Source organism: Solanum tuberosum, unplaced genomic scaffold, assembly GCF_000226075.1.
Source record: "Solanum tuberosum cultivar DM 1-3 516 R44 unplaced genomic scaffold, SolTub_3.0 scf00651, whole genome shotgun sequence".
NCBI lineage: Eukaryota > Viridiplantae > Streptophyta > Magnoliopsida > Solanales > Solanaceae > Solanum > Solanum tuberosum.
In genome coordinates, this window is record NW_006239589.1 from 134222 (window position 1) to 157135 (window position 22914).

At 32.0% G+C, this 22914-nt stretch overlaps 3 protein-coding genes across 6 annotated transcripts; 2 read left to right on the forward strand and 1 right to left on the reverse strand.

The window, feature by feature from the left end:
- Positions 1–784: 784 nt before the first annotated feature.
- LOC102584831 (uncharacterized) lies at positions 785–2980 on the reverse strand. Its single transcript, XM_006366657.2, has 3 exons — positions 2829–2980; positions 1739–2142; positions 785–1121 (listed from the first exon to the last, which is right to left on the reverse strand). Exons 1-3 carry the CDS (start codon positions 2963–2965, stop codon positions 946–948), a joined length of 717 nt encoding a protein of 238 aa, XP_006366719.1. The 5' UTR covers positions 2966–2980; the 3' UTR covers positions 785–945.
- Positions 2981–4628: 1648 nt separating this feature from the next.
- LOC102587906 (uncharacterized) lies at positions 4629–6024 on the forward strand. The gene is made up of 2 exons (XM_006366662.2): positions 4629–4964; positions 5337–6024. The coding sequence occupies exons 1-2, from the start codon at positions 4640–4642 to the stop codon at positions 5708–5710; spliced, it is 699 nt and encodes a 232-aa protein (XP_006366724.2). The 5' UTR covers positions 4629–4639; the 3' UTR covers positions 5711–6024.
- Positions 6025–10544: 4520 nt separating this feature from the next.
- Positions 10545–19595, forward strand: LOC102585148 (transcription factor bHLH128-like). Of its 4 annotated transcripts, none has more exons than XM_015305036.1 (6): positions 10545–11117; positions 16784–17106; positions 17754–17891; positions 18244–18309; positions 18733–18852; positions 19242–19595. In XM_015305036.1, exons 1-6 carry the CDS (start codon positions 10685–10687, stop codon positions 19296–19298), a joined length of 1137 nt encoding a protein of 378 aa, XP_015160522.1. In that variant the 5' UTR covers positions 10545–10684; the 3' UTR covers positions 19299–19595. The 4 variants fall into 4 exon arrangements, with proteins under 4 accessions (XP_015160522.1, XP_015160523.1, XP_006366720.1 ...); XM_015305037.1 differs by having other exon boundaries at positions 16793–17106; XM_006366658.2 differs by having other exon boundaries at positions 10548–11117; positions 18784–18852.
- Positions 19596–22914: the final 3319 nt, after the last annotated feature.

Consider the following 22914-nt stretch of genomic DNA (forward strand, 5'->3'; position numbering starts at 1 on the left):
ATACTCTATGATACAGAAAAAGGAGGAGGAGAGAGCAGAGTACATATAAGGGAAAAGGAGAAAATAATAGTCCTCATCAAAACTTTATATCCTCAAGTCTTCCCTGTGGGTCCGGCCCATGTTTAAAAATAAGAATATAGGAGGCCCATTTTATAACTTAATAATCATGGAATTAAGTAAGCGCTATGGTAATTTAGTAGCTCAGTCGAAATTTCAAATCATGTTTTTTTAAAAAAAAAATGAAATTTGAAATTAATCTCAAATCTAAACTTTGATTTGGAGTCATATCTTCATATTACATTTTCAAAAATGAGTTAATTTAAATGTCTAGCTTGTAATAATTTTATCAACCTAATATAGACATTGACAATTGTGAAATTTGTAGAAGATTAGAAGAAAAAACAACCTTGAAAGAGAATCAAGTACATTTCAGTAAGGAAAGAAGTTCTAGTAGCTCAATTTTATCGACTAACTAAATTTTCATTTTATTGATGAGGATCACATTTTATTCCAAAAGAAAATACCACAATTGGTTAATTATTGAATTTTCAATTTGTTAGTTATCTAAACTCTTTCACGAGGATCCAATTTCATTATCTGAAGTTCTTCAGATTTTTGGTAAAATTTCAATTCATTTCAGGAAAAAAAAATTCTTAAATTCTTAATAAATTGACACGTGGTAAAATAGATTCATTTTAAAGAACACAAGAACGTAGAGAATTATTCATTCATCAACATAGTATATCCACACACGCCAACATATATATATATATATATACAAGTCCTATATATCACAAAAGTGAAAAATAAAAGTTGAACAAAACACTAGACGATATCCGACTTGGCTAGCCAAAACGAAATAAATATTTGAGCAATCGAACATGACTTTGCTAGCCAAAACGAGATGAACATATGAGCAATCGAACGCGACTTCGCGGTCGGAGATTAAACAAAAACTCTAGGGACAGATTCGATAGGTTTACAATCAACTTCTCTAAGGAGAGTGCGAATGCCTTTGCCTCCAGCATTAGCAAGTGGGTGAATCCCATGGGCAGGACCTTCCATGTATGCCCTCTTCTCCCTTTCTTCATCAAATGACACACCAAAACGTTTCTCCACATCTACATCAAATTTTAAAAACCTCGTAAAAACGCTATCGCGCAAGTTAAATAAACGTACTATTAAGACTAAAACATAATCCTAACACCCAAATTCATGTAAGATAAATCAAATAGTCAAACCAATTAATTAAACTATTAAAATTCTCCAAAGAAAGGGCGACTCAAAACTACTCGACACCAAATTCATGTATCACACACTATCCCTTCCAAACCTATCCGAAAGAGGTTTAAAACGGAAAAGGGAAATAAGGAGGCGATTACAACGTGGAAAATCAAATCCCTGAACTATATATTGAGGTTTTCCTAATTAAGAAAGGGTCATTTTTATCTATATTCAGAAAAAATTTAACTTAAAATTGTTTCATGCTACTCCTAGTTAAGACAATTTAAAACTCTATTAGATGATTTTCTAACTAAATAATCGTCTAAGACTTGTTTTTTTGAGCTGTGTCTAGCAAACGGAGCTACTCCTATTGGGAGTGTAGGTATTAATTAATGTTTTATACTAACAACCTATATAATTATAACGAGTTCAAGTTCTATATACCATTAGATCACTTCAAAAGTAATTAATAACATATAAAATAATCATAATAGAATTAATGATTTTTATGTACCTTGAGCAAGGTTCTGATCTAGTTGACCATCTCTAGTAAGCGCCATCATAACTTGAGGAATTCCCAAAGGAAGTGTATCACCTCTATCAACCTGCCAGAAATGTATCACTTTGCCATAAGTTTTCACGGTTTTTTCATGATCTTGTCGTTGAATCGGGCCTGGAACACCGGGCATGAAGAGGACACCGCTTTTCACCTCGTACAAATGGGAATGCCAAAATTTCTTTTCGTCGTCTGGCAATGTCAAGAACAACTCCTCCGATACAATGTACTCGAGCCCAATTAGACGACCATCGGCATCAGGCCTGTCGTAAATGAGGCATTGCCTGAATTCCTCGTTTTGGTGCCCACAAAAGTGGTGGGCCTCGACTTGTCGTGTCATGTCATGTCCATAGAAATGGAAGCTGAAATTAGGAGCGCACAATTTCACGCTAGGGTTGTGGATTTAAACCTGCTATCAAATAAAAATTAAAAGTTTCTCTTTTTTTAGAACCCCAAATTCCTAATAATTCCTAATTTTGGTTTCGCCTATGTTCATGAGTAACTTTTAACATCTATACACATATCACAAAGTTCAATAATCTATTTTCTTAAGTTACTCCCTTCGTCCCAAAATAGATATATTACTCCCTCCGTCCCATTTTATGTGGCACTTTTCAAATTTCGAGATTCAAACAAGTCTATCTTTGACCGTAAATTTTTCATAGATCTTTTAAACATTTTGAATTATTAATTATTGTGACTAATAGTACTTTTTACTTTGAAATTGAAGATTCTATGCGCAAATTTTCGATCAAACTTAAACTGTTTGACTCTCGAAAAACAAAAAGTTCCACATAAATTGGGACAGAGGGAGTAATTATTTCCATCTATAACCCTAGTATAGTTAGGAATCAATTCTAAAAAACATCGGATAAAAAATAAAAATACCTTAGTAAAATACACATTTTATTGAATTCTCGTGTTTCAAATGATCTAGCTAATTATTAAAATTTTTAAATCCGCCGCTAGCGTACACAGTGCTGTAAATTTAGTTATAATAACAAAAAAAAATGATAAATTATAGAACAAGAGATAAGTGAAACTTAACGCGCAAAGATGTTGATGAATTTTATTGATAGGACCAAATCCTTGAATGGTAGCTGTTGCAGTCTCAAGAATTGCTGTTCCTGTTTGCGTAGGTTCACCTGGAACATCTGGATGAGTCGATACATTTATTCCTTCCATTTTTTTTTCTAAAATCTCAAATAAATTCAAAATTATAGTAAAGTATTTTGTTGTGGTGATCTGTTTACTTATTTTTGGCCTAGAAAGAAGAGGCAGCTAGCTTATAGATAGGAATATGACTAGCATGCAGACTAACACGTGGCATGACACGTGGTGATACACTGGTTACGTGGCAGTACAGGTGTCTTATGTTTGGGTAATTTGAAAGCTGACTCTTTCTACTCCTCCTCATGACTTGTTCTCTTAACTTGTGACAAATGTTGTTTCTTATGGACTGTGATGTGTGACGTTTAGATAAATATTTTATTAACTTACTCGTTTTGAGTATAATTGATATTTTAAAATTTTATAATTTATATTAAATATTATATTTAAGTTTTTCATCGATTGGGAAGTTGCGATGTATTCGGAAGCGGCTCCCCTCCGGTATACATCTTAAACCATCACTTTAGTAGCAAAATTGCGTACCTAATTAACGTAATTCAAATTTGATAAAATTTAGTAATTTTCTCTAACGTTTGTTCTAGTTCTGAATTTAAATCTTGAAACTAACTGTAGATATATCTCGTGTTGTTTTGCTTTCCTACAACTAATATTTTTGGGCCAAGCCCATCAACATTCCAATGTCCAATTCTAACTAAGCAAGCCCAATACGAGATGACATGATTGTAACAAACCCCAATATTCACATCCCTAGCTATCGATGTGGAAATTCTCAACATGAGAACGGGTGTTAATTCACACCTCTTTGCATAAGGTAGCTCTGCCATTGCCACCAACACAAATACATCACACCATCACAATATATCATCCTGATAAAATGCGCACATCGTAGAACCTTAACAATTATGAGACGTTAGGATGGTGAAAAAAAAAAGAATGTATTCATCGATCTTTCTATCGATGTGAGAACTCATCATTAAGTGCAGAGTTATTTAATTTTGTAAATGATGATATAGTTTTAAGAAGTGAATTTTCAGTTACGTATTACGATGCCAAAACCTACCTATGACATCACATTTAATTGTTCTTTTTAATTTTGGCACCAACTTTTCTTACATTAAGCCATATAAGTATGAAACAACTTGGGCAGCTTCACGATCCTTAACGCATTTCCAACTGAAATAGAAGAAACCAAATCAAGGGTGTGTTTGGCTCGGAGAAAAAAAACAATTTCATGTTTGGTTCAAATTTTTTGAAAAATACTTTCTCTAAAAAAGATATTAGTCCATTGCACAAAGAAAAAAAAAAACAAGATTCACGAATGACATTCCACATTGATTGTTTGCTCTCTGCCTTTCAGCACAAGCTATCCTACCCCATAGCGCCCCTACGGCCAACACTTCCCCACCCACCCTCCAGTCCTCCATCGATCCACACATAGTGTTTGCCAAAATTAATTATACACTAATATTATTTTTGGGACAATATTTTTTGTTACGTACCAAAACACACAGAAAAAAAAAAATTTCTTCAACCAAACACACTCTAAGAAGTAGCTAAAACTAATAACGTGACTCCAAAGCAAAGCTTGCATGAAAAATCTAAGCCTTGCATTTCACGTGCCTCTCTCAAACGACTCTTATTATTAAATTCAAAATTTTCGATTATCAAATACACAACAACTAAAAAAAAAAGAGATTATATCCCCCAAAAAAAAAAAAAAAATCATCAATGAACTCTCAAGAAATTCAACCATCAAATTCCACACAAATCCAAAGTGTTGAAATATCAATTCAAAATCTCATAAAAAGTTGGGACAAAAAGCAAAGATGGAATTTCTTTATCATGAATCCTTCACAACAACCAACAAAACAACAATGGAGAACAAATTTAACAAAGTTTTTAGAATCCACACCTCTTAGAATTTTCACCATTGTGTTACTCATAATCGATCTTGTTTTCACAAGTCTTGATCTCTCTTCATCTTTGATATCCTGCCCGCAAAATCGGAACGCTATAAATCAAGAAACGGAAGAGGTTTGGTACCATTGGGCAGGTAATATTAGATAGTTTGTAATATATATGAAGTAACATTTTCTTGTATCAAAAGGAAGAAAATGAGTTTGAAAGCCTTTATATTTTAATCTTATTAGTTACAACTATTTAGCGACAAATTTTATAGCTAATTCATGTTTTTTACGATAGAGATATATGTAGCTTTGTTGTTTCCTAACTTAAAATTAATTGTGCTATTTAAAACATAGTCACAATTTACAATTGTATTTAAATTTTAGTTACTTTTCTTCTTTCTTCTTCTTGACTTTCCTATTTGTTGGCCCTTATAAATACATGCAACATTTCTACAGAAGATATTATTTTTCACGCTTCAAAGCTTTAATTCAATTCCATCTTTCTATGTTCCGAACAGGTATAGGGATCTTGGGATTGTTATTTCTGAAGAGTGTAGGCCTTGTTGTAGGTCTAGGATGCGCGTTTTTTCGAAGACCAGGGTACTTGCTAGATGGCATAGTGGTTATGGTGGCATTATTTTTGGAAGCTTATTTGGAAAAAAACGGAGGAGGATTACTTCTTGTTGTTAGCTTATGGAGAGTTGTTAGAGTTGTTGAAAGTGCTTTTGAGTTAAGTGATGAAGCAATTGAAGCACAAATTGAAGAAATTGTTTGTCAATTTGAAGAATTGAAAGAAGAAAATAAAAGATTGATGGATAGTGTTGTTGAGAAAGATAAACAAATTGAAATACTTCAACAAGAATTGGATCAATACAAAAAATCAACTTACTAAAGATACAACTAGAATTTTATCTTGTTTTTAGGTATATATATAATCAATTGATAGAAACTTTAAGTTATCTGAACAAGTAAAAATTCATATTAAAAATTTCCCAAAAAGCAGATTGAACATGAAAAATTAGCTCATATTAAGTATTGGTCCAACATCAATCGATAGTTCTTGATCTTATGCATATTTTTATTTTAATTTAGGATTCTTGTAATAAAATATATAAATATCGAGCATGAATAAACTATATGTCAGGTTGGTACCCCAAGTGGCAAAAATTGTCAAAACTGTGCAGTTTATTGCCCACTGAATGAATAAAGAGCTGGTCCATATATATTAAGAACCTGTTTGGCCTTTGATTCCATTCCCTTTGTTTGCTTTTCTCCCTGCAATTTTTTTTAGCTTTTGGTAGACTTTTAGTGACCAATCAGAGGAAACTTTTCTTATTGGCCAATTAAAACTATATGATAAATTACTAACAAGCTTTTGAAATGTAATTCTTATTTTTAGAGCTTAGGATTAAAAAATATATGATTTTAAAATATCTCATTTTTTCGAATTTTATATCTGAACTATTTGTATGCTAGTTTTCTATTTGAACTATCACTTAGCTTGAATCTCTTTTCTATTGAAATATCATCATCGTTCGGGAGCAACTGATAGTTGTGGTTTGTTTTGATAAATAGTTGATGATAGTTTAGATGAAAAACTCACACACCGGATAGTTTAGATATAAAACTCAAAAAAATCAAAATATTATAGTTGTGTTTTGACCCTTTACTCTTCTTTTTTTATGTGAAACTCAATGGATCTTTACTTACTTTCATAAAACAAAACGTATACACTACGCAAGGATGGAGCTAGAAGTTTAAATACAGATTCAATTGAACCCAATAGTTTTTGTATAAACGATACATTTGTGTGAAGAAATTCATTAAATATATATTCATATTAGATTTAAAGCTCAATTATTATTACTTGAAGTCGTTATTCTATAATCCAAAACCCATAAAATTAAAATCCTGACTCGCCTCGAACATCACATATTAATCAAAACCACTCGCGTTAATTAATTATGTGGATATAATATCCATTGTTTTAACCTAATATATAATCTTAAATATGAACATTTTATATATAAAAAAGATTGATTTCTTTTGTAATTATGTGGGGAAAAGGGAGGAAGTTATAAGCAACTTGTAAATTAATATAATTGAACCCTAGTTTGCCTATCATCCATCTATTCATTCGAGGTGGGAATAAAAAATTAAAAAATTAAACCTTCTTTTATTAAAATAAATTATAACCTTCCAATTATAGTAGTCATATTCTTAAAGGGAAAAGGGTGCAACTTGTGCAATTTTTAGTACACTTAATTAGGTCATATACATGCATCTAGTTGTTGAATCGATGTGAGAGTTGAAATAAATTATTATTAAGAGAAAATAGTGGGAAAAGGGTTGAAATTTGTGCTATTTAGAACCCTTATTTGTACAATATAGCTATTCAATCGACGTAAGAGTTAGAAAATTGTGATAACAATCAGACACTCCAAAAAATAAAAATATATAAGGGTACAACTTGGATGATTTGGTTTTTTAAATTTTAAATCGTCTAGTCATTGAACTCGGGTTTGTATAAAAGAATGGTTAGTACTTACGTATAGCGATATAGGTCATCAACTATCAATTATAATATAGAATATTCTATTTTTTTTTTTATTTGAATGAAACAAGAAGATTTAAATGAAGGATATTCTTTTTACCAATAATATAAGCTAGAATTAGTAAGTTTCTATGATAAGCAATTAATAATTTTTTTCTTCTTCTTTTCTAATCTCTGTGGGCATATTTATGAGAATAAGGGTATGTTTGGCCTGTTGAGGTTTGGTAATTGAGTATTTAAGGTTCAAAACATCAAATAAAGTTAGCATATGACTTTCTGGAGTATACTTTTTTTCTAAATTATAAACTATAGTGTTTAAATTTATGTATAAAAAAAATATTAGTGTTCAAATAAGGAAAGCATAGGACTTTTTGAGATAGACTAATAAATATTTTTTCAGAAAAAATAATAATTTTCACACTAGCTAGGAAATGTCAATACCTAAAATAATAATAAAAATACTTGACATGGTCAATACAAATATAATACACAGGACATACTATGTTCTAGGAGAAGTGCATATGAACATGAAAAAGAAAGAACTATTCAACATGAAAAAATAAAAGATAATTAATCTTCTAATTATTTATCAAGGAAGTAATCAAAGTGTCATATATAATTATTAGTAGAATCCTAAAATTTACAAATGATGATTTTTTTTAATTATGAAAAATAGTTTAGTGACTTTATATAATTTATATTAAATAGAATATTTCTTAAATTACAAAAGTTATACTTTCTCTAATCCACTTTATTTGTCATATTTTATTTTGTACACAATATTAATTAAAGGATTATTTGACTAAATTAGCTTTGTTTATTACTCCTTTTAATTTAATATATACTTCCCTCTTTGTAAAGTAGCAATATGCATGCACACTTATTAACCTACTTGTATATATGCCATCAAAACACTTAATTAATGGGACCAATTCATTTCTCGACCAATAATATCATAACATTGACAGTATAATACTCTCTTCGTATTAATTTATGAGACATCTTTCAAATTTCAAATGTTAAATGTTAAATAATTTTTTTAATCACTATCTTTTTATATGTCTTATAAATATTTAAATCATTAATAAAAAGATAATTACTATAATACTATTTTCTACAAATCCTTGTGGAATACAACAAACTTCTCGTGACTTGAGTATATATACGTGCAATTGCTAGTATAGTACTATATAGTGTTGCTTCACATGCATTGTACAGGATGCTTTGGCACACCACATTGAGCAGCAAGTTGAACATTATGGATTGAGGCCGGGTCAGGCCTGCACCTGTTCGGATCGACCCGGTGAGGACCCGCCAAATGAAACAACCAATGTAGAAGAGGAAGGGGCCGGTTAATTAGGCAAAGTATGTGTCTATGGAGAGTAGATTGTATGAATAGACCTTCGTTACAAAATGAATATTATGATCAAAGCAGGATGACAAGAAAATATGACAACTGAATAGGAAGATACAAGCAAATGCAGTAAGAGATCGATAGTATACACATAAAAGAATAAGAAACTACATGATTATTAAATACTATTACTAAAAGCGAGAAGAGGGAAGGAGAAGACTTGCCCCACCTCTCCCATACATATAGTACGACAATACTTGGATATCTACTAACTTTCTACTTTAATCATCGATCTCCGAACTTTCCTATCTTGGTACTAGCTATGATCACCTCCCTTTAGTTCTTTTTCAACCTACTTTTACATCCCCTAGCTCCTGCTATAGTCAACCTCTCATACCACCTACTCGATGTATCTGCACACTCCATATTTACATGTTCGAACCATCTCAATCTCATTTCCCTTATTTTGATTGTCGCAAAAGGCACTCACATATTTTCCCCGTATAACTTTATTCCTAATCATATTCCTCATAGTATGCCCACACGACCACTCTTCTAAACGCGGGTATATTCTTGACTATCTAGCCACCCTCTTCCCAATACAACAATGTCAATCTAACCACTATTCTATAATTTACCTTTAAAACTCTACTACGTATTCTTATCACATGAAACATACCACATTGTGATCCATCTCCTCGTTCTCTTGAATTATGAATTCAAAATACTTGGATATCTACTAACTTTCTACCTAAAAGTGAGAAGAGGGAAGGAGAAGACTGGCCCCACCTCTCTCCCATACATTTAGTACGACAATATAACTTGGATATCTACTAACTTTCTACCTTAATCTTCGATCTCCAAACTTTCCTATGTTGGTACTAGCTATGATCATCACCTCCCTTTAGTTCCTTTAATTTCAACCTACTTTTACATCCACTAACTCCTGCTATAGTCAACTTCTCATCCCACCTACCCGACATATCTGCACGCTCCATCTTCACATGTTCGAACCATCTCAATCTCACTTCTCTCATTTTGATTGTCGCAAAAGTCATTCACATATTTCCCCCATATAACTTTATTAATTCCTAATCATATCCCTCATAGTATGCCCACACCCCATCTTTCCCCGTATAACTTTATTCCTAATCATATTCCTCATAGTATGCCCACACCCCATCTTTCCCCGTATAACTTTATTCCTAATCATATTCCTCATAGTATGCCCACACCCCATCTTTCCCCGTATAACTTTATTCCTAATCATATTCCTCATAGTATGCCCACACCCCATCTTTCCCCGTATAACTTTATTCCTAATCATATTCCTCATAGTATGCCCACACGACCACTCTTCTAAACGTGGGTATTCTTGACTAGCTAGCCACCCCTCTTCCCAATACAACAATGTCGATCTAACCAGTATTCTGTAACTTACCTTTAAAACTCTACTACATATTCTTATCACACAAAACATACCACATCGTGATCCATCTCCTCGTTCTCTTGAATTATGAATTCAAAATTCAAAATACTTAAAACTTCATCTCTTTGTAATAACTCATGCATTATTTTTCATGAATTACATTATTAAACTTACACTCTAGATAAAAATAATAATTCACGACATGATCTAATAACGACAACGTGTCACATAAATTGAAACAGATAAATTATAAATATAATAATTTAGTAGGATAGGATGTAGTACACATTGTATATTAATTTTCTATTAAAAAAAACGGTAAAGACAAAATCACAAAAACAACAAAACCCCATTGGCTGATCCACTCTCTTTCTCACAAGACTTTTCATCAAACAAGTGTAGCACTTTATCATTTTTTTAATTCCCAACTTGCTCTTCCCTCTTACCCCCTCACCCCACCCGCCCACCTCTCTCTCTATTAAGTTCTCAACCTCCAAATCTTAACAATCCAATTCAAAACAATTCTCAAATGTATCCATCATCAACATCTTCTTCATCACAAGGTTCAATGAGCCACACCAGCACCACCGCTGGCGGCGGCGGTGGTCTCACTCGCTACGGTTCAGCTCCGGGATCATTTTTAACTACAGCAGTTGAATCCGTCGTTAACGGTAATCACGAGTTCGCTTCTCATGGATCTCATCACTCAAACCTTGGTCCTTCACGGTTTTTCCCGTCCAATTTAGCATCTACTTCGTTAAATTCTGAATCTACAAGCAAAGCGAAGGAACAATCGAATTTACAGAGGTCAATTGGTTTCAACGACTTAACAATCGGCGGCGGCGGCGGCGGCGGAGGAGGAGGAGGAGGTTTGCCGACGGCTTCAACCACGCCGTTGGTTCGACATAGTAGCTCACCGGCGAGGTTTCTTAATCAACTTGCTACTGCTGCAGGTGATACTGGTAAGTTTTCAATTTTCCTTTTTTCCTAATTGAAATGTGAAAGGACGAATTTGACCTTCCTGTATATGATTTCTTTCTGTTTGCTTTTTTTTTTTCCCTGCTAAAGTCTTCAGCTTTTGGTAACATTTTTAACCAATCAGAGCAGACTTTGCTAATTGACTAATCACAGCCAACTTTGCATAAATTAACAAACTTTGAAATGTATTTTACATTTTAAAGTATTCCCTTGGTTACATTTTCTCGACACAAAATTTAAGAGAGAAAATATTTATTCTTTTTTCATGCTTAAATATGTTAGGATAATTTCATAGCTATTTGAGTATTTCACATTACTAAGGGTGAAATGAGAAGTTTGAAATTCAAAAAATTCAATTTTGTTGAAAGATTAAACATATAAGAGTGTCGTACAAGTTGGAGTCTTAGTTTTATGTGAAAACTTTGGCAAAATCAGTTAAGAAGCTAGTTGTGTAGTAAAAGATTAAAATTTGATCATGGGTCAATTAGAACCACGAGTTCATGAGTTCAAGTCGTGGACATAATCTCTTGTAGAAATGCAAGGTAAAATTATGTACAATAAACTCTTGTGATTCGGTTTTTTTTCAGACTCCGGACATAGCAAAAGCTTAATTAGTGCATCGAGCTACCTTTTAAAAAAAGTGTAATTAGCTATAGATGAAATGAGAAAGTAGGTTTCTTGCAGATAGAACCAATTAATGGAGGATTAACTTATATTGATTATCTCATTGGACTATATTAACTTCTTAATGAATTGTCATGAGATTAGAGTACAAAAGTAAGATTTACTTATGTCACAATTAGACGTTATAAACTGACTAGTTGAGCACTTAAACATAATTAACTACTCAAAAAAGGACACATAAAAGACTAAGCGGGGAAAGATGCGTAGAGTTATTGAATTTGTCTTATCTAATTACATATAACAAGTTGCTAAAAAGAATTACCAAAAGATTAAAAGAGAGCTATGCATATGTTAAAGATATACTTAGTACTCAAAGAATCTTTAATACCTCCTTACAACTTGCAAATTTATTTTTTCTTTCCTTCCATATGATTAGTACTTTAACATTTAAACTTAGAAGTACTTCATTTGTCTCACTTCATGTAGTTACTAAATTGGTGAGTTAAAAAGGAATTCTTTAAATATTTTAAATTATGAATTATTGAAATTATAGTACATATTAAGTAATTTTTAAATATATAAAAAATTTATTTTTAAATTTTTTAAAATTATGTGTCCATCAAATATTGAATCAGCTCACATAAAATGGAACAGAAAAAATATATCATATCGACCAAAAGTTTAGCTAGTTCTACTTTTCCTATGGTGAGTGTCATTTTTGTGTCTATTCTTTGTATCTGTCTACGATAATAACAATAACATACTTAACATAATCTCTCGAAAGAACAGAGTGTACATCTATTATATGTCTATTTTGTAGAAATTAAAGGACTGTTTCCCATATACTCTCGACTTAAATAAAACATTTTAAAAACAGTTTGATTTTTTTTTTATCTGTCTACCTTTTATAATTTCCAACAATACTTTCCAATCTTGACAAAGATGTTAAAACCAGATTTTAGACTTCAGTAGTTCGTGTTTGTAAATTGAATCCATAGTACAATTCAAGGATTATTCTCCATCTAGTCCCAATTATCATTCGTTTGGCAAGTTGAAGTTATTTATAAGTATTATTCATTTTAGGAAAAAACAAAGAAGTGATTTTGCTACTCCATCCGTTCCAATTTATGTGTCATAATTTGATTTTGTACAAACTTTTTAAAAAAAGTAAATACTTCTAAAAGTTTTGGTCTTAAACCTCCCAAAACATATATGTGACTTTTATAAGACGTGTATACCATAAAAGCTTCAGATTAAAAACATGTCATTATTTCTGAAACATATAAAAAAGAACCTGATAGTTTTGACCAAAATTATATATTTATCTTGAAAAATTCATTTAACATAAATAAATTCTTGTTTACAACCCAACTTAATGATTTAGAATTCGAAAGTTATATACTTCAAATATAGTTAATTAATATAAAAAGTAGAGGGGAACAATCTTGGGTTAGCTTAGAGTAACTGGAATTAGTTTCCTAAATTAGAAGGTATATAACGTAAGCAGCCGCAAATTATTATTGTTTTTTTTAAAAAAAATAACTTATCCATCAATAGGGCAAATTAGGAGATTAGTGGAGCTAATTGGGAGTATTTCTTAATCCTGTCTCAACTCTTAGTGACATGTAAAGGTGGGTTCCACATTTGGGGAGGGTGAATGCATGTGTGTCTGCTAAGTTTCCAATCGCCCACAACATTTGGCTAATGAAACCACTGGTATTAATTAATTACTCATTAATCATGGTGGATCCTTCTTTAAGATAGAATCTCATTAGCACTAATTAATATTTTTTTAAAAAAGTTTTTGGAGGTATAGGATTTGGGGGTTGGTTTGGGGTGGGGGTAGAAGGGAGTCAGATGCAACTTGTGCAATTTGACACTCTTGAGCTTATACACAATAATATATTCAATGTAATTGTGAGGTTTGAGGACGATAAAGTGTGTGCAAAACTTAAAAAAGTTATTTTCAATAGACCCTGACACGATACATCTAAATTATATATCAAACAAATTTGTTACCTTTTAGTTTTTTATAACTATTATTATTTAAACCAACTTGCATGTATCTAATTAATTATGTATCTAGTTAATTATATAAGAGTATTTGTTACCTCATGTCAACACATACCTAACAATTACAAAGTAAATTTTTACTAGTTGAGTTTAGATAGGGTGAAATGTACGTAGGTCTTATTGGAATAGAAATGTTATAAGAGTCAAATTTTTATTCTTTTTAGTCTAAGGAGTAAGGGGTTTGATCTTAGTAGTAAAAAGTATAACGTGTGATGTGTTAAGTGTAAATCATGAAATTTTGCCTCAGATAAAATTTTGATATTCAAGTGGAGAAGATCAGAAAGATGAATTCATTATCCATTGAATTGTGAATCATGCATCACTGATCCTTGTTGTTTTCGATTTTAAAAAAAAATTTGACCTTTGTATTAATATAATTAATGTTGTCTAGATCCTTAGAAGCAGGGAAGGGAGAAGGAATGATACTACTTGTGTGAATTAATTTGATATGAGGTGGGGAGACAGAAAGGCTATGCTTTTATTGTCTACTATCAAAAACTCTACAACTCAATTTGGTCGATTTAATTAAGTTGCTTGAACTTTTCAAAATTGTTGTTGTATTCGTGTCAGATTCTTTAAAAATGTACTATTTTAAAGATCTGACACATACCCTTCTACATTTTTGAAGAATCCGAGTAATATAGAAATTGATTCTGCTTTCATCTAAAAATGTGGTTTAATCTATGATTTTTTGCCAACAATATATGTTGATTTGGAATAGGACATACAATGTGTATATGTTTTGACCTCGAAATAAGGCAATTTATTCTCTATTAATTTTTTTTAATAATTATAATCTACTCTAGGTTAGGTTTAGGTCTACTATTAGACCTTTAATCGCTGTATTAGTTTCTTAAGTTAATGTGTGTATGAACTAAGTCATGTTCATTATGTCACACAAACTTGAATGAGTCAATAAAGTGGTGTTGGGGTTCCTTTATTCATTTTTTCCACTTGTAGAAATTGATACATTAGAGGTTGGTGTGCTTCTTGAGCACGAATCTATTCCATTAGTTATGTTGTAGTTTTCTCTTCTTCAACCCAAATAAAATAGTAATAAATAAATAAATTAAACAAGTACAACTTGGGACATATTACTCGTTTTGTTTCATTTTATGTAGCTCCATTTTCTTTTAAATTTATTCCTATAATAATAATAATAACAACAAAAACATATAAGTGTAATTCCACAAATAAGGTCTAGGGAGGATAAGATGTACTAGACTTTACCCCTACCTTTGTGGGATAGTGAAACTTTAGGCTAAAAAAAGTTATTTGAAGTAAGGTCTTAAGAAAAATATTTTTAACGAAATATCAAGATACAAAATATTGTATAACTGTATAGTAATGTAATAGACAAAATTGAAGAACTTTTAGGGGCCAAAAAATGTTTTGTGGTCTTTGTATTTTATACGAGTATTGTACAAGTAGAGATATAAGTGGCCATTTTCGAATTATTAAGTAGCTTTATAGAACAAGTTGTCACTTGTGCCCCAATGAGCAATATAGATATTATTATTTTCTTGTTTCCTTAATCATAATCTTAGCAAGAAGCTCCTTATTGGAGGAAGTGAGCATTTTTTTTGGTGGGGTCCAAACTTTCAAATAGCAAGTTGACATTATATAAAATTCTACTAAAGTACCAACTAGCCAATAAAATAATGAATAAAGAAAAGGGAAGGGGTTTTGTCCCTTTATTTAATTGATGGTGATTGTGCCTACGATTCTTTGAATCCATTTTTACTTATTTTGAGGTCAAGATACATTCACCAAACAGCTCCTAAAATTCCATGACTGGTGAGTTATCACGTGCATGGGTATTTACTTGACCCGTTATTCCCACTTGCTCTATCCATTATTATCATCATATATATATAATTTATATCTTAGCCGCCACCTAAAACCAGCCCAATGTTTTTGAGTGCTTTACTAGTTTTACAATAATTGATGTTTTTTTACCAGACTCCTTTTTCTACCCTTCTAAGATATTTTCTGAAACTTTTATGGTCAACTGTTTAGCAGATGATCCTATTTTTATTTGTTCTGGTAATTTATGAACCTTCTAGATAGTAAATTGAAAATCTTATAAGAAATGACTTGATTGTGATCTTAAATTTTGTAGACATTAAACAAACTTAAATGTTTTGTTAGTTTTAAAGGTTATATTTTCACAACTTCTGAAAATAGTGATAAAATTTAAATGATGACTTATATAAAAAAATTATTTAAATCTAGGACTTTTACATTTACTGTTCATATTCTGTTCTGTCTAGTGGTCAAATGAAGGGGTTTAAGCACCATAAGGTCCTAGGTTCAGTTCCTAACAAAGACAAAACACTAGGTAATTTTTTCCCCCATATATCCCATGAAATGGACCTTTAGTAGATCAGTTGTTTTGAGCCGAGGGTCTACCGGAAACAACCTCTCTACCTAACAAGGTAGGGTAAGGTCTGTGTATATCTTGTTGTCGTTGGTTTTATCTTTTGTTTGAGTAGTAATATTTTAAGTTGCTCGGACTCTCCAAAATGGATGCGCACCCGTGTGGGATCCTTCAAAAATACACTATTTTTGGAGGATCCGACACGCACCCGTCGACATTTTGAAAGAGTCCGAGCAACATAGGTAATATTCATACCTAGTCAAAAAAAGACTTCAATTTAGTTATCGAATGAAAGTCGAACAATTTGATGTGGAAAAGAGAATCTCTTTATGTTATGTCTGTAATATCCTTTAATTTTGTCAAAGAAGATCTTAATATATAGAGCCAAATGAAACCAAATACTTTTCCATGGAGACTACAAGGGTCACACTAGAACTATCAGCTTTTGTGGTGACATTTTTGAGTCACACCCACGAAAAGATTCATATCTAATATATTGTAAAGATTTTAATTTGGTAAAAAAGACCTCGTTACCATAACTCGTAATATAATTCTAGTTTGACTTGACGTTAGGATTTTCAGTTTCAATGGGGAGAGGAAGCTATAACTCAAAAGGCGGTGGAGATAGTAGCCGGGGAATAACAAGGCTGAACTCTCAGCTCAGCTTCACTAGGCAAGAAGCTCTCTCTCAAATAGCAGAGGAAAATGAGGATATTGAAGGGACCAGTATAGCCAATGGCCACAGAAAGTCAACACATTCTTATGCCAGTGCAAGTAGTTTCGCAATGGGTTCTTGGGAAGATAACAACTCTATAATGTTCTCTGTCACACCAGGCAAACGAGCCAAGCAGATTAGCAATGACATTGTCAATGGGCTCGATGATGGGGAAACTCAGGTAATATAACTGCAACTTTGTGCAAGTATGTTTCTCTGGAGAAATTGTATTTTTAGTTGTGAGTGTTTAAGGGTCATGTTTTCTTTATCCTGAAATCTAGAGTTGTGCATGTGATATGCCTAAAGTTAACAACATTTATGTGAAAAAGTGAGATGTAATTTTAATGATGTTAGCCTTCTAGATGAAAACATGTCATGTGCTTTGATTTGGTGACCTTACAACTGATTCAAAATCTGTTTTTTCCCCTTATTTGAAATCTTTGTAAAAGTTGATAATTTGTTTTTTCGCTTGCATTCTTTTATCCCTAATTCCCTACCTTTCTTTTTTCTTCCAGCTAATATGAACTTGATACTCACTATCAGAAAACACATAAACCTTCAATGTTTGACGTCTGTGTTTTCAACATGTCAACAGCGATAGATATACTTCCTCTACATTTTTCCCCTTAACAACCTTACAACTACATTCTGTATATGTGTTTGTTTTCTTTCTGCAGAAGTATGTAAAATAAAACAGACAAAATAATCCATGTTGGCATACTCAATCATGTTTCTCGTGCGTAACTCTCACAAAAATTGATGAAAACTGCATTTTTATAACTTGTGGGAGGATGAACTGATGTTTTTCGATTTTTGAACCATTTTCAGTTTCAGTTTGGCTTGTCTCAGACAGCACTAGAAATGGCATCTATGGATAGATTGCTGCACATCCCCGAGGATTCTGTTCCTTGCAAAATTCGTGCCAAGCGTGGTTGTGCTACTCATCCTCGCAGCATTGCAGAAAGGGTGATCTTCATATTTCTTAAGTCATTCCTTTACTCTTGGCCCTTATAATGAACAAAGAAATAAAAATCCAATTGAACTTTATCAATTTATTTTTCCCTTGCTCCGTTTCATTTTATATGGCTTTGATTGAGAATGACGTTCAAGATACTATCTGAAGCTGATGCAACTTGTCCAGCCACTGATTTTAAATGGCAATTTTTCCATTATGTAACACTAGATGTAGTTATCAACATGTAGTAGTTGCGGCATTTGAAATACTTTTCCTCAAAATTTGGATCATCATAGCTATGTTTTGTTTTTTCTAATACGTGATAATGAACATTCTTTTCTTTTCTTTTCTTATCTTATGCAGGAAAGAAGAACCAGAATTAGTGGGAAACTAAAGAAGTTACAAGATCTTGTTCCAAACATGGACAAGGTATAGTTTGCTCATTTCACATTAACTTTTGTGTGAGAGAAGAGTATCACGAGAAATGTCTTTATGGTGTTGGAGGGGGATGAGTGTCATTAAGTTTTAAGCTGAACTTGCAGTATAGCTCTGCAATTATAAATTATAGCTATCTATGAAGTGCTTCATATACTATAACTCTGTAATCATGTTTGCTTGGAACAAAGAAAATTAGCTATTGGAAGTGGCGTGCTATTCAATTGGATAATTGTTACTTGGCGTGCTAAAATGCTGTTATTCATCAATTTATTGAATATGTATAGATTTTGTGTAAACAAAAAACTAGTCTTTCAGTAATCTTGATTGTATGCTTTCTTTTCTTATGTTCCACTTCACAATATTTTCTCAATTTGCACTTATTGGAACATGCTTGAGCTGCAAATTTTATCGCAGCAAACGAGCTACACTCCAATATTAACAATATTTCCTTGTTTGTTTTTGCAGCAAACGAGCTACGCTGACATGCTGGATCTAGCAGTGCAGCACATTCGAACCCTTCAAGATCAGGTTCAGGTGGGTGAATAAATTGATCAACCTTACTGCTTTGCAGCTTTACGTAATCTATCATGTTGCATGCACCTAGGTACAAAATTAAAATACTTATACTCTATGTTGCTCAGACTCTTCAATGATACTGTTGGGTGTGTTAGATTAGATCCTCCAATAGCTATGCATTTTTGGAGGATCAGACACTAGTACAACAATTTTGGCCCGAGCAACACATCTTATATTCTCACATGATGTTTACACCAAACCGAACAATTTAACCTTAATGTTTTTGAGATAGCTAATGTCTAATATATTTTGCAAAAAATAAAAATGATAAATTTTCTAGCCCCACCTTTATAGCTGTGATTGAAGTAGTAGAAACATATTTTTCACATTTTCTTTTTCTTATGCAGAATCTGAATACAGAACTTGAAAACTGCAAATGTGGATGTAAGAAATCAAGTCAATAACAAAATGGGAGGAAGCACTTTAGCTGAAGATTGACTTAAAAGGATTTTTGTCACCATTATTTTGCCTCTTAGAAACTCAAATTTGTACATAAGGAAGTAAATTTCATACTAGTTTTTTAAAGCTAAAAAGTAAACTCTCTTTTGTTTTTTTTTTTTCCTTTTCCAGTTAGAAGACTACGTATATGATTGTTTTGGATTATTTCTAGTTTTTTTTTTCCATCTAACATTTACATTTTTAATTTAGTTTTGAGTTTATTTTGGTTGAAGATCATAAAGCTAATTGATGATGTTGTACAACAACTTTCTCTATTTCATTTTTATGTAAAATGAGTGGGTAAGACATTTTCTTGCTTTCTGTTATGTTCTTCTTGGGAAACGACCATTTACAATTTGAAAAGAAGAAAAGTAACTCTACTCTACAAGGATTTCATGTGTTTTATTTATCGAACTGATCATTTTCATTGAAAAAAAGTCCTTTAATTAATATAACATTTGTATTGAGCCATAAAATCGATATTTCCCTTCTTACCAATGTATGTCATGAATATGTGATTAATCAATGTGGTGCTTTAGGATATTTCGATATTTTGTTTGTGAACGATGATTTGCTCATTTGGTAAGATTGCATAGGAAATTGACTCTTTCTTTTCGTTGTTATGCTTTCAGTAGTCATTGTCTCATAACAGACTCTCTAACTAACATTGGAGAAACAGGAAACTTTCTTCACCGAGGCTGTCTCTTTGCCATGACAAGTTAGAGTTGCAAAATAAACTCAACTACAAAAATTTTGCTGTGCACTTAAAATTTTGAAGTTTGTTATTGTTGAATTAATATTGTAATTTGTGGCAGCTATTGAAATATTTTTTTGCACTACTGCCCCACATATTGTCCTTTTTTGTTCTTTCATTTACTTGATAGTAGGAGACTAGATTGTGTTACGACCCAAATTCCAAGAGCCGTTACAGAAAACACAATAGATGTTCACACTGATGCTTTGCGCTACCAAATGTATGTGTTTTTTACCATCAGCTCCAAACGTATTGTTCCCTTGGTCTTAGCAACGGCATCTTCGCATTCTTTACTAGATTTACATGTGTCTTAAAATTATTTAAATATCTTTTTATATTCTAATTTAATCAGACATCGTCCGGGCCCACGGAGAAGACTTGGGGTCAAAAAGAAAAGTGTATGTACTGGAAAGTTGATGGAGTGTTTTCACCTTTTCCCTTAGTGCTCTCTGCTTTCTCCTTTTCTCTGCAATAAAATAATGCAGAGCTCATAAAGGAAGATTATGTGTATTTGAAATTTTTTTAATCACAAATATTTTTTTTTACAAAAGGAACATAAAGATATGTGTGATTCATTAATGCGACGCTTTAGGATGTTCTGATATCTTGTATATGAATGATGGTTTGCTCATTTGGTCAGATTTATACGAATAGAAGAAACTTGATGGTTTTCACAACTGATGGATTTTTCATGTTTTATGAGGGGAAAAAAATACAATTTGAGATCTCAAAATTGCATGTCCAATCAAAATTTCAACTTCATATATACCATAATTTCATATCGCCTATCCAAACGAGCCCTTAAAAATTTGTAAACTTTTATTTGTAAAATCGATTTTCCCTTCTTCCCCATGTATGGCATGAACTCTCTACTGTAGTTAAATTCTGTTTAAAATTTGTTTAAGTAACAAATATAAAACTATATGTATTTAGATGAGTATATTTAGAATTCGAAACTCTAGGATGTGAAAGCAGAAAGTGATTTATTGGACAAAGGTCTGAATATTTTTTACTGCAGAATTTGAGTTTTTTTACGTTCCCTCCTATTTGGGCTATACCGACGTGTGATTTGACTAAAATGCTTGTCAGCCTAAATTCTTGTCAATCCTTTTTCCGATCTGCACTCTTCGGTCCGCCCTCTATCATTAGTGTCACACAATTGATATGGGTGTCTTTTTGTTTAAAGGAAATGACTACATAGTGGGTCTTTTTTTAATAATATATCATGGAATAATTAGACATTATTCTTAAAGACAAGGGATAAAGTTATGTTGTTTTTACTAAAGCAAACAATAGGAATGAAGCACTATTATTAATTAATAAAGCACTGATTGTTGTTTATCTACCATTAATTAATTCAGAACTCATACAATACACATTCCAGTCTGTTTGAGCCATTGCCAACTCTAATTATTGTTTGATCTCCTCACCCATCTCTCTGTACTAGAAAACACCTTGTGCCATATAGGATTCTGATCTACGACCAATCAGTTAACAATCGATCGATCTACCACTGAGCTACTGAGGAACAACAGGAGATTCAATAAGTTAAGATTGAGGTGAGTTCCATTGATTCATAATTTATTTTCATACTTAATGGAATTCTGTATCCTCTGAATATATATACCCCCTCTTCCTAATTTAATTAAAAGAAAACTGTGAATTAGCTGGGTATTTTGCTGGGAATTACATACGAAAATTCGCAGATAACTTGGTTTCCTGCGACTTTTCCTACCAAAAAATTTCCGATGGAAATACCTTCGTAGGTAATTATTACACGCGAATATGAAAATCCCCAAGTAAATTACCTGGGGATTTGAATTTCGCAAGTAAATTACCTGCGAATTTTCTTGCAAATAAATACTAAAAATATCCGAGAAATTTTTGGTAAATATTCGTGAAAAAGGGAATTTTCTTACAATTTTTTTTTTCGCAAAAATTCCTAGGAAATAATTTGTGAATAATCATTTTAATTCTTTTTTATTTATTTAGTTTTAATTTCTGGATATACCAATTATTTTTAATAGTTTTGTCTCTGATTATTATCTTCTTATGTAATTCTTGTTATTTTATTTCACAACCCCCACCCCCCACCCCTACACACATGTTTACACCCCTATATGCTCAACACAATTAATTGCACAGCCAATCACAAACCAAAGAAGCCACTGCCCAAACGTTAACTTTCGTTCTACCAAATATAAATGTTAAATTGTTGATGTATTCATTCGATGTGGTGCGAAGATAGCAAGGGAATTATTCCAAAAAATTTTAGTACTAATAAAAATATGAAAAAGAGATTATTCTTTTAGAATATATATCTTGTAATAATAACATACCCAGTAAAATCTTACTTAGCGGGGTCTAAAGAGGATAGTGTGTACGCACACCTTACCACTAGCTCGTAGAGGTAGAGATATTGTTTTTGAAAGACCTCAGCTCAAGTGCATCAAACCCAAATAAAAGAAGAATAAGGGTGTGTTTGGTATGAAGGAAAACATTTTCCGGAAAATGTTTTTCAATTTTCTCATGTTTGGTTGGGCTAAATGTTTTCCAAATCAACTCATTTTCCTCAAATTTAAGGAAAATGACTTCCCTTCTAAACTTAAGGAAAACATTTTCCAAAACTCTCTTCCAACTTCAAATTACAATTATTTTTTGTTTAAAAATCAATTTATTCCTCAAACCACCCCCAACCAAACCCCCCCAAAAAAAACAAAAATTTAAAGCTTGTTTTTAAATTCAATTTTTTTACCCCACCCTCACCCCTACCCCCACCCCCTCCCAAAAAAATATTAAAAATTATTTTTAAAAGATATTTCTAATTT

Excerpts from the sequence above, each read along its gene's own strand:
- LOC102585148 (XM_015305036.1), top strand. The coding sequence starts at position 10,685 with ATGTATCCATCATCAACATCTTCTTCATCACAAGGTTCAATGAGCCAC. Across the intron at positions 18,310-18,732 it reads TTGTTCCAAACATGGACAAG|CAAACGAGCTACACTCCAAT; the intron begins GTATAGTTTGCT and ends ATTTTATCGCAG. Across the intron at positions 18,853-19,241 it reads CCCTTCAAGATCAGGTTCAG|AATCTGAATACAGAACTTGA; the intron begins GTGGGTGAATAA and ends TTTCTTATGCAG.
- LOC102587906 (XM_006366662.2), top strand. The coding sequence starts at position 4,640 with ATGAACTCTCAAGAAATTCAACCATCAAATTCCACACAAATCCAAAGT. Across the intron at positions 4,965-5,336 it reads GGTTTGGTACCATTGGGCAG|GTATAGGGATCTTGGGATTG; the intron begins GTAATATTAGAT and ends TGTTCCGAACAG.
- LOC102584831 (XM_006366657.2), bottom strand. The coding sequence starts at position 2,965 with ATGGAAGGAATAAATGTATCGACTCATCCAGATGTTCCAGGTGAACCT. Across the intron at positions 2,143-2,828 it reads ATTCATCAACATCTTTGCGC|CTTCCATTTCTATGGACATG; the intron begins GTTAAGTTTCAC and ends TCCTAATTTCAG. Across the intron at positions 1,122-1,738 it reads AGATCAGAACCTTGCTCAAG|ATGTGGAGAAACGTTTTGGT; the intron begins GTACATAAAAAT and ends AATTTGATGTAG.